Genomic DNA, 12,261 nt, shown 5'->3' on the forward strand with positions numbered 1-12,261 from the left:
ATGAATATAAATTCTTGAATTCATTTTTTTTTTTCACTTTATTTGTATGGTTTCTTGGAGTTTGATTTGAATAGTAAGATGAATGTAATGCTTTATAAGAGAAAATTAGTAAATTTTATATAAAAAATTGCAATTGTCGTATTATATTATTAAAATAATGCTCCAAAAGAACAGAGCCTTTGATTCTTATTGCATCGGGTAGTTATGTAATCGTGAGATTCCCACATTCGAGTAGAGCAATGAATATTCACGTAAGACAGACTTCTCGACTTGGCCAAGCACCACAAATACCAAAAGTTTTCTAGAGATAGAAAGTATGGAAATAAACTTAATGAACAATTGGCTAATGCTTGAATGAATACAAATGAGAGCGGTGAAGACCCTTCTATAGGTCAAGAACTCCACAATACTAGAATGTACAACTATCACAACTATATGTATAACGACCTAAAATATTTTATAACATTTTCCAAAATAGTTCCTAAATATGCTAGGGAATATTCCTCTTCCAAAATGGTTCAAGAATATGTTACGGAATATTTGAGAGTCTAGAACCTTCCCCAAGTTTGAGTGAATTCTTTGCACAAGAGAAAATCGTAAGTATGGAAAAAACCACCTTGCTGCGATCATCTCGAAGCTTGATCGTGACAATTCGTGTCACGGGTTAACTTCAATCCGTTGAAATAACTGTGCGTCACTTAGCAACTCACTCCGTCGGCTACTAAAGTAGGCTTCCCAACTTGGCTGAGCATACAAACGCCAAAAGCTTTCTAGAGAGAAAAACAATTAGAGAGAGAAAGTGTAGAGATAAACTTATGAACACTTGGATTGCCAATGCTTAAGTGAATATAAATGAGAGGGGTGGAGACCTTTTATAGACCAAGAACTCCACAAGACTATTGTAAAATGTACAACTATCACAGCTATATGTAAAACGATCTATAATATTCTATAGCACCTTCCAAAATGGTTTCTGAATATGCCAGGAAATATTTAAAGTCTAGAACCTTCCGCCAAGTTTGAGTGAATTCTTTTGCACAAGAGAAAATTCTAAGTATAAAAAAACAACCGTACCGTGATTATCTCGAAGCCTGATCGTGACTATTCATGTCACGAGTTAACTTCAATCCATCGAAATAACGATGTGTCCCTTAACAACTTGCTCCGTTGGCTATTAGGCAGGCTTTCCGACTCGGCTAAGCACCATAAAGGCCAAAAGCTTTATAGATAGAGAAACAACTAGAAAGAGAAAATGTGGAGAGAAACTTATGAACACTTAGAATTGTTAATAGTTTAATGAATAAAAATGAGAGGGATAGAGGCCCTTTTATAGGCTAAAGACTTCAAAAGACTACTCTATGCCACTATCAACGATTTAGAATATTTTATACAACATTCCAAAATAGTTTCGGAATATGCCAGAGAATATTCCTTTTCAAACTAATTCCAGAATATGTCAAAGAATATTCCAAATCTAGAAACTTCCGTCAAATTTGAGTAAATTCCTTTGCACAAGAGAAAACCCTAAGTTTGGAAATACTATTCTATCGCAATCGTCTCGAAGCCTCATCGTGACAATTCTCTCCCACCTAAATCTTGATGTCCTCGTCAAGTACTTGCTCGGTATTTCTCGATGTGGAACTTGAATTGTCATAGGTCTTGTTCAAAATTCCACGTTGCTTCGCTATCCGGCGCACCTTTTCACCGGACTAAGTACTCGGTCCAACGAGACGTCCCCCGCTTGCCCATCTTGCAATTTGCCGTGATTTCCGCAACATCTTTCTTGTAATTAAGATCAACAATATAAGGTTAATCTTTAATTGTCTTTTTTTATTGTCCAATAAACTTTCATATTAATTTCCACCGATCCCTTTTTTTTCAATAACATAAAAACTCATAGTCGTTACGTATTTCAGATTTTCAACATGTAATCTTAGCAAGTAATCAAGTTCATCGGTTTAGATTGCGTCAAACAACAAAATATGATTTATAATTATAGTTATGATGCTACAACTTTTATAAAAGATGAGATGTAATAATCCTCGCCCATACGAAATTAATTTAGGATGTGTCAATTTATATATATTTTTTTATTTTCAATAATCATGATTTTATCCATCATTGTGTATGCTATTTGCTACGAGAAATTTTTTTACACATTTCAGCGTGTTTGTTTGGAAGTTTGAATTTTCGATTGAAATTGAATAACAAAAATTTTAAATTTAAATAATTGTATGATATAAAATTTTTCTAATATAATATAAAAAATAAAAAATAGATATTTAATTTAATTTTTTATGAAATTCTTTTTTAATAAATAGTAAAAATTGTATAATATTTGATAAAAGAACACACTAGTTTGCATGTTAATTAATAAATTGTAATATATTATATTATATATATAGGGTGTAAGTATGTAAAAATTAAAATATCGATATCATTGGATTGTAATTGGTAGTGCTTACATATAATAAGAATGTGTAATAAAATTGGTATTTTTTATTTTATGTAAAATGACACGAAATTATAGGTGTTTTTTTTTTAAAAAAAAAAAATTCATATCAAAAGCTTCATGATTCATCATGTAATAAACATATGTTATTTTACCACATATAAAATATCAACTTAAAATACTATTTAAATCAAAATTCAAATAAAAATTTTAATTTCATATCAAGATCAAATTACAAACCCGCACACTTAGTAAATAAATAATAATAAAAAAATGTCTCTTATTTATCTACACCCTAAATAGCAATATATATCTACTTTTAGTGGACAAAAAAATATATCATATACATACATAAATTAAAAATTAAATTTACAATTCAAAGTATTATATCACACTTATTTATATCATATCAAATAATTATTTTAATTAAAATTTTTATTATTTAAAACTCAAAAAAAAAAAAAAAAAAAAAAAAAATCTCAACCCCGAACAAACACACCCTAACAATATAGTGATCTAAAAGTATAGTAAACACAACTTTGTCGAAATGGCTCCCAAAAGCCATCCAAATGGAGCCTTTATAGTTAGTTTTGGCTAGGATTGGAAGTTCAGTTTGTGTTTGAGGTTGAAAATAGTAAATACTTAGAATTAAAATGAACGATTATATAATATGTTATTTTAAAAAAAATGTACTATTTCCGTCCAGCCATAAAGTATACATACCGTGATTTTTTTTTTGTTGATATTTGAATATTAATTATTATATCAAAATATAATACAAATAAAGAGAAAATGACAAAAATACATCTATTAGTCTCTTATAATACAAACATAATCATATTTTTGGAGTAAACTATACAAATATATAAATATTTTTAATGTTAAATACAATGACGCAAAAATATATGTTTACTTCCTGGCTAGACGGAGGTAGTATGATATAAAAAAATAAAATTCTTATATTTTTAGGGTAAAAAAATGAATTAATATTAGGAATCCTTAAAAAAAAAAAAAAAAAAACTACCAAACATACTTTAAAGTTTTTTTTTTTCTTAAATTAAAAAAAAAAATCAATTTATGTCTTTAAATTATCAAATTATGAGTCATATCTCACATTATTGGAGTGTTTATGAACATTATATAATAGAGAGATATATTCGGAAAAAAAATGCAATGATAAACACTCGAAGTTTCATTCAATTGAATTATAAAATTACACGACTTCTTAAAATCCATCTTAATTATTTTACTTATTTTTCTCTCGAAAATCTAGCAATCCCAAGAGCAAATGCACAACTTCGTCGGAAATAAAGTCTGGCAAAAAGCCCTTGGATAATCTCGAGGTCCCGTATGCCTTTGAGCGCATTTTTGTTTGCAACAATCTTCATTACATCCTTCTAGACTGCATCGACCTAGACCTTCTTGGCATACGCCGTGCTCTTTTATACTTATTTGAGCGGCATCAGTAAAATTTTCCTCGGACCGTACTATGTTGCCAACTACAAATTGCGCAAATTGTCCAAACATTTGTAAATACATGTGTTAGTACCGAATATGATAAAAATGTATTTTGCATTATAATAATTTTTAATTTTTATTTTTTATTATGGGAATAATATTAGTTTCTTTCAATTTTTATTATTATCAATAAAAATATATATAATTTCTTATCACATATTTTTAAAATAATAATAATAATACTTTTATAATTTTTAATAAGTAACAACAAACCTTACAATGTGATTTTTTAAAATTTATTTTTCAAAAGAAAAAATTAATTACTTGGCAAGCTTAAAAAAATAAATAAATAAATAAATTTACCTGAGGCTAGTATGATGAGAATAATGATCATGGAAGATGACTTCATTGTGTTCAATTTTTTAAGAAAATAAAAAATATTTGAATGATTTTTTATTTTTTACTTTTTCCAATACTATGTTTACAAAGATCGATATATATATATATATATATATGTGATTTTTATTAATTTATTTATTGTAGTTACCATTTCTTTTTGAATGGATGAAAATTTTTGCCAATTTTATTTTTTTGAATTAAGACATAAATATAATGTGCAATTTATGAAATGTGGACATAATCATTAGTAATTCAACTAATTTGTACAATCTAATTTGCAATTTATACAATGAGAAACCCATAACCCTTCATAATTTAAATATATTTTGATTTTGGTAACTATTTATAGCAATTTATTAAATACTACATCCGTCACACATAATTTGTTTCTATTTTCTACTTTTGTTCGTCCCGCATAATTTATTTTTTCTATTTTTGAAAATATAATTATGCACTTTAATCGCATTTTAAATTTTAAATTTTATAATTTTCTTAATTTTAATTAAACTATTTACTTATCTTAATCTTAATCTATAATTATTTTTACTAAATAATTATTATGTTTACTAATACACTTCTTAATTATTTACTAATTATATTTTACTTAAATTCTCGTATCTACAATAATAGTCACATATTTTATGGGACGAAGGGAGTAACAAACATAATAAATCATAATTCAAATTTACTTTAGAATATCGAATTCCCAATTCATGCAATGTTAATCACTTATTAATTAGATATAGTTTAGATTTGTATATATATTACTAATAATAAAAATAATACCTAATCCGTCCCACCGTATTGGTGTTTTTGTTTGGGGGATTGAATTTTAAATTCACTATTCATCCTTTTTTTTTTTTTTTTTTTTAAATATCAAATCAAACACCTATTTTTCATTTTTTATATAATACTAAAAAATCAATTTTACATTCAAAATATTGCATAAACACCTAATTATATCACATCATACAACTATTCAAATTCAAAATTTTTTACTATTCAAATCCCAACTCAAAATCCAAACCCCCAAACAAACACACTATCACATAACAAAATATCGATTTCTTTTTTTAGTATTCATCTACTATATACCTAATATTCCAATTACTATTTTAATTTATAATATATTACAAAAATGTCATTACCTTTATATGATAATACTAATAAGGTTAGTTTATTCTTTTTTACCTTTAATTATACTATATTTCAATATTATATTAATATTTATAAAATTATGTGTAAAAAACAAACGGATATATAGATATGGACGAAGGAAGTAATAAATATTCAAACTTGTTATTATTATTATTACTATTATTATTATCTCATTGTATAAATTGCAGATTTGATCGAATTCTTGTTAGTTTCTCATTGCATAAATTGACAATTTTGTTGAATTATGAGAGATTATTAGTTTATCATTGTCCAATTTGCAAATTTGATTGACTTATCCGTAAGTAAAACGTCTTACTAACGGATGAAAAAAAAAAAAAAAATTGAAATGAGTTTTTTAAGATTTTATAATAAAATAAGAAATAATAATATTTTATTAATTAGTGAAAATATGTAAAAGATTTTAATATTTTTGTTTTTTAATTTTTTGTATAAAATAATTATATGTGTAATGATATATTTGTAATTTAAGTAAAAAATTAAAGATATTTTGGTATTAGTTTATGATTATTTTTTTTAAAATAAAAAATGATACTTTGAAATAAGCAAACAAAATGATAAAAATAATATTTTAAATTGGGACGGAGAAAGTATAAAAGAAGTATATACAGATACAATTGAAATCTCAAACAAATATAATTGATTCGTCTAGTATGACTTGCCTTGTCGAACTTAATTTGCAGGCTATTAGATTCGACCAGGGTTCATCCAAAACTAGGGGTGCTAATTTGTGTTTTTGGATCATGTTCGTGTCAGGTTGAGCCATGGGGATAACAAAAAAACTGTCAACCCGAACCCGAACCCGAAATCTGACTTGAAACCCTAGATCCGAACACGACATGAATTCTTTCAGGTCGGGTTCAGGTTGACCTGAATTAGTTTCAGGTCACCCGAAACCCGAACAAACCTGATACGAACCCGACACAAAACAGACCCGAAAATTTAAAAAAAATTAAATTGACCTAAAAAATATCATTTCTATTTTAGTTAATATAAATTATTTAAAATAATATAAATACTATAAATTAAAATAATAATAAAAATTTCATGTCAACCCGAAACACGAAACTCAAAACCTAACCTGATTTTGATATTTCAGGTTATCAGGTTAACCCAAAACACCATCCGAACACGACACGAATTTTTTCGTTTCAAGTTCGGATCGACCCAATTTTTTTCAAACCCGAAATACCTAAACCCGAACCTTAAAAATTTCAGGTCGAACGAATTCGATTTTTCGGATCGAATTTACTTTTGACACCCCTAACCAAAACGTAACCAGCTACGAATTTCCATGTTAAATATATATATATATATATAAAAGACTCTAAAAGAACGTACAATGGTCTCATGTTAAGACATATTGATTTGGTTTATTCAGTTAATCGATTCGGATCGATCTAAAATCAAATTTATAAATTTCTGACTTTGATATTTTGTCTGGTCATAAGGTAATTTAACTTGTCATGTCAAACCTCATTTGTGAAATAAAAAATTACAAAATTGCAGAAAAATTTTGCTTCGAAAGTTTGTCAAAATTTTTATTATTAATTAATTATATTTTTTTATAAAATATCAAATTAAATATACATAATTTTTTTTATATTATAATTAAAAATAAATTTTATATTCAAAATACCAATAATATCATTATTCAAATCACTAACTCAAAATAAAAGATCCAAGCAAATCCACCCTGAATCTAACAGCCGCCGCAGCCCTAAAACAAACTTAAAAATAAAACCCTAAATCAACCGCCCGGCGCCGCCGCCCTAAAACAACCCTAAAGAAACAACACGCACAGCCCCAAAACCCTAAATCAACCGCCCACCGCCGCTCCTCTTCCACATCCTCTCTTATTAAATCTTTGTTCTACCTCTCTACTCATTCCTCCTCTCTTCTCTCCCTTCTTTTTTTTTTTTTTTTTTTTTTTTTTTTTTTTTTTTTTTATCCGTCTTCGTTTTCTCCGGTTTCGGCTTCGTCTTCATCGTCCCCTCCGACGTCGCCGTCGTCTTTGTCCGGCCGTCGTCTGCCATCCGCTTGCTGTAAGGTTCGACTTCTCCTCTCCTTCTTCCTCTTCTTCGGCGGTTGTGTCATTTTGTGAAACGTACAAATAGTTTATTTAATTTTTTCTTTTGGGCTTATCTGAGAACCCCTGGGATTTTGATGATTGTGTTCATCCGTAACTGGTGTGTTAGAATGAAGTGATGACTAATAAAGATGGATTGATAGCCCATATGATGGTTGTTTATCATGTATTAGCTCTACCTGATCATTCTTATCGCCCCTTTGTTACATTTGGATTTGGATTTTTTCATTGAACTTGAAGTATCTGTCTTCTTTCTCTTGCGCCTGGTGGATTTTGAATCTTATTATGTCCGGCTAGGTGATATTTTATTTTTTATTTTTTTATTTTTTGTAATTGATTGTTTTGTAATTTCAGTTCTTCTACAAAATTTATAGGACTTTGTATACGTATGTGTGTTATGTGTGTATGGTGTTGGTACATTTACCGTAATCCAATGATGAGTGCAGATAAAATTGCAAGTGCCGTATGACAATTCGTTGAACCAACGAAGTGTTTGATTTGAACTTTCATGGATATCTGAGGATTTACGGTCGCTCTTAATGCCTATGCGATGTTATAATTGACTCTACAGCAGTTTAGGTGTAAAAATATTTGAACCTTCACCATTAACCATCCATTATATTTGAGTTATCGAGTACCAACGCTTTTTCGGATACACATTCAAATGTTCTCGGAGTTTTCCCAAATTTGAATTTTTTTTTTGTTTTTTTTGTTTTTTTTAATTTGATTTTATGGTGTCAATGAAAATCTTCTAATTTTGAAATCCATCTACAATTCATTTTCTTTTGTCAAAATTATTTTTCAAGTTTGCATCCGAGTTCAGCCTTTGATTACTACAAACATTTAATATAATATAAATACTCCCTCCGTCCCACCACAATTGACATTATTTCCATTTTTGTATGTCCCGTAACAATTGACACATTTTTTTTTTTTTTGGTAAAAATTATTAAATCTAAACATATTTAACAAATATAAATATATAAATCAACTTAACATATAACATCATAAATGAAGTAGGACTCACTCAAAACCCTTTTATTTCTATCTCCCTCCTCAAAAAAATAAATATTTTTATCTATATTTAAAACTACACAAATTTATGTTAATTATAAATAAACAAAAATATTTTTTTATTTACGTATATTATAGAAAATTTTATTCTCTACAAAATAATATTCATATTACATATATTTTTAATTGCTATATAATTTTTAAATATTTAAACATATATTTTGATTTTTTTAAACATATATATTAAATTTACTTTCAAACTATAAATATTATTAATTATATAAAAAATAATATTAGAACTAATTATTATTACCTAATTAAACATCTTTATTTTAAATACCGTGTCCCTAATCAAATGATTCAATTTTGGTTGGATGGAGGGAGTATCAACACTAGCACACAACATACTTTTATACAGTATACTCCTTCCGTTTCGGAACTATAGTCTTGGTTGTGTTGGGCACGAGATTTAAGGAACATTGATATTATATTGATAGTGGGTAGAAAGTATAGGTAAAAGACGTTTTTGCTCTTGTAAGTGTATTAGTGTAAAAGATAATGACAAATGTTTAATAATAATGAAAGAGTAAGAAAAGGTATATAGTGACATGGTTATTTATGGAAATAAGATTATTGTTTTGGGACGAACAAAAATAGTAAACAAGACTATTGTTTTAGGACGGAGGGAGTACTAATTATGTTGTGTGTAATAAAAACGTATGTTGTTTGTAGGCCAAGGTCCAAAACATGGATGGAATTAGATTAGGGTTTTTTTTGCCTTATGTTTTGGTTAAATTTATAATCGGATGTTTCTGTGTATATAATCTTCAATGCAACCAACTGTCTACACAATTAAGAATGAGTACATTTTTGTTATAAAAAAAGAATGTGTAGAACTTTGACAATTTACATTTTGATTGACTTTGAAGGTGAAGCACCATGGTAGGATTTAAGAATAGATATATGGTGATGGAGGTTTTCCTGGATCCCAATAAAGATCTTTCGGCGGATGACCCAATTATAATCACTCAATTCAATTTATCGAAAGCCGTCAAAGATAGCATTCTCTCAAACTTTGGGGAATGTGGTCTAGCATCGTCGACAAACTCATTCCAAGGTGAGACTACTTCTTGGGGCCACTTATCCCTTTATCACTGTATGAATTCACTTGTCTGCAATGTGTTGTGTTTGATGCTGCGACTTTGATATCTGCAGTGAAGTATGTGAATCCACTTACAAAACTCTGTATATTCCAAACTTCAAGGGAGGATTACCAGAAAGTATGGGCAGCCGTTACCTTGGTTAGGACTATTGGAAACTGTCATGTGGTGTTCAACCTTCTTGACCTTAGTGGTAAGCCAATGTCTCTATTCCATTTTATTCTAGTTCTTGGCTTCCAACCTTTTCGAAACTAAAAGTTTTCCGTATATGGGTGTTTAATTATATGGGCAACTCATAATATGCTACATTGATTTGATGGTTCTGATGTTGATCAGATAGGGTCTATGTTGATCAGATTTGTTTGTTTGAGGGTTTGGATTTGGATTTTTGAAATTGAAAATTTTGATTTGATATAAATAAGTGTTCGATATTATGTTTTGAATATAAAATTGATTTTTGGTATAATATAAAAAAAGAAAAATAGGGGTTTGATTTGATGTATTTTTGAGAAGAAGATTATTTGAATAGTGAAAATCTCAAAAAATCCACAAAAGAACACAACCATAATGTTTTCAGCCACAAATTTTCAATTCATGTGAGGTTGATGCATTCTTCATGTGTTAGTTTTAGTGAGGTCAAAATTCCACGGCATGGCCATTGTTGTTTTTGTATTTGGGAAATTTATTGCCTCGATGTTAGGAATTGCATAACAAGAAAAGTGAATCTGAGTTGTGTTTTTAAACTCCTAAGTTCCAGCTTTCTAATTTTACATGAAATGTGTTTCTTGGAATTCTCGGTGTTTGCGGGTTCTAGGGTTTATTGTTATTATTAATTTTCTGATCTTGGAAGTTTCTAAGCTTGCTGTGTCTTACGATATGATCCTATGCTTTTGTTTCGACAATTTTTTTATATGTTCATTCTTGCTGTTAAGAAGCATCAAGGCTTGCAAAACTGCTGCGTTGAAGTGTGATGAGATGAAATTCGAACAATATAAATTATCAGCCGCAGATCGCCTCCCTGCTGATGCCCACCAAAGAATGCAAAACTTTCTTGAGAAGATAAAACACTTGGAGCATTAAAACCAAATGGATCGAAGAATTTAAGCAGCCTCTGGTATGCAACATAAAACAATTTTCTTGATTCAATTCAACAATCCTCTTGCGTGTTCGAATAACGACAGGAATCTCCAATTACAGTTTCGTAGCATCTTCTCACACAGGAGCCGGGCTTTTGCCAAACAGATGGATATTTTGCGGATCAAACAGCGCAGAATCATACTGGTAAGTGCTCCGTTAGTCAAGATTAATTTCTTTAAATCCCTTGTCACTACGCTTACAAAAATGTTATCTTTCCAGGCACATGATACCCCAAATTGTCCCTCTCTTTGTTGTCTCCTCGGACAAAACACAAGATCCGAGTATTGCCTTAAATCCGTTAATGGAAGGCTTCTTCTCCATCGGACAAAAATCTTGTAGTGAGGCGATTTCGAAGAATTAAACACTAAATCGACCCCCAAAAATTTTGCTGTGTATTCGACTGCCAGTAAGGTTAATAGGCTTTGGTTGTTGGAATTTTGTTAACGTATCGACTCTTTTCGGGGTTGATCTGATTAGAGCATTAGCAGGCCATTGCATCATACCAATTTGAATCTGAGTAGAGATATTATTGCAGGCAACAGCCAGACGAGTTCTGTCGAGCGAAACTTTGGTAATTCATATATGTATGTTTTAGTGGTTTTTGGAATAGAACAGATGTTTTAAGTGATTTATGATTGTTTAAGGATTCTTTTTTTATGTTTATATCTGTTCCATCTAAATTATTGCAAAGTGTTAATTTTTATTAGATTAAGTGGTGAATAAAATATTACTCTCCTGAAATACTTCATTTGGTTTATATATATATATATAATAAGGGAAAATAGTACTTTTCTTATAGTTTGACAAAAATAAACAATATTTCGAAATTTGATCCGCACAAAAAATATTGTGCTCAAGTATTTAAAAAATGGAGTGAAGTAGTTGGATTTCCTGCGATGCACGTCGCGGCCAAAAGTTGCAAATGATGATCGTCGTTTACGAATCTGTTGTTCAGTCGTATATTGTAAACGGGGATTCACACACGAGTGTCGACGAACTTGCGTCAACGCGAGAAGTCCAGTAAGCCTTATCGTTTAGAGAAAAGAGAACTCGTCATAAGGATTCTATAGGCGAACCTGCGAAAGGATCATTGTCGATGTCTGTCCCGGCAGACAACAGCAAATTCGTGACCCGACGTACGAATGCCCGACAGACAACAGCGAATTCGTGACCTGACGTACGAATGCCGGTCAGGCCGTCCATCGAGACAGAGTGGGCGCCCCTAAAAACTCCTGCGCGGATTTTCGCGAATATGTAGGCAGCAAAAATGGATTTCCTGCGATGAACGTCGTGGCCAAAGTCGCGAACGACGACCTTGTCCGCCGTTCATGGACCCGTCGTCCGACCGTATATTGCGAACGAGGATTCGCGCACGG

The 12,261-nt window shown here is 29.9% G+C and overlaps 1 protein-coding gene and 1 non-coding gene across 12 annotated transcripts; both read left to right on the plus strand.

The window, feature by feature from the left end:
- Positions 1-7,207: 7,207 nt before the first annotated feature.
- Positions 7,208-11,548, plus strand: LOC127253594 (uncharacterized). Of its 11 annotated transcripts, none has more exons than XR_007839274.1 (6): positions 7,211-7,535; positions 9,518-9,705; positions 9,804-9,941; positions 10,684-10,862; positions 10,969-11,029; positions 11,105-11,414. XR_007839274.1 is itself a non-coding variant. In XM_051278248.1 (4 exons), the coding sequence occupies exons 2-4, from the start codon at positions 9,528-9,530 to the stop codon at positions 11,244-11,246; spliced, it is 381 nt and encodes a 126-aa protein (XP_051134205.1). In that variant the 5' UTR covers positions 7,208-7,530; positions 9,518-9,527; the 3' UTR covers positions 11,247-11,414. The 11 variants fall into 11 exon arrangements, 2 of the variants coding, with proteins under 2 accessions (XP_051134205.1, XP_051134204.1); XR_007839275.1 differs by having other exon boundaries at positions 11,161-11,414; XR_007839272.1 differs by lacking the exon at positions 11,105-11,414 and adding an exon at positions 11,421-11,548 and having other exon boundaries at positions 7,217-7,535; positions 10,946-11,029.
- On the plus strand, positions 7,683-7,763 carry LOC127253936 (small nucleolar RNA Z102/R77). Its single transcript, XR_007839371.1, has one exon. It is a non-coding gene; the product is annotated as a small nucleolar RNA Z102/R77 (small nucleolar RNA).
- Positions 11,549-12,261: the final 713 nt, after the last annotated feature.

Source organism: Andrographis paniculata, unplaced genomic scaffold (genome assembly GCF_009805555.1).
Source record: "Andrographis paniculata isolate CXL003 unplaced genomic scaffold, ASM980555v1 Contig51END, whole genome shotgun sequence".
NCBI classification, from domain to species: domain Eukaryota; kingdom Viridiplantae; phylum Streptophyta; class Magnoliopsida; order Lamiales; family Acanthaceae; genus Andrographis; species Andrographis paniculata.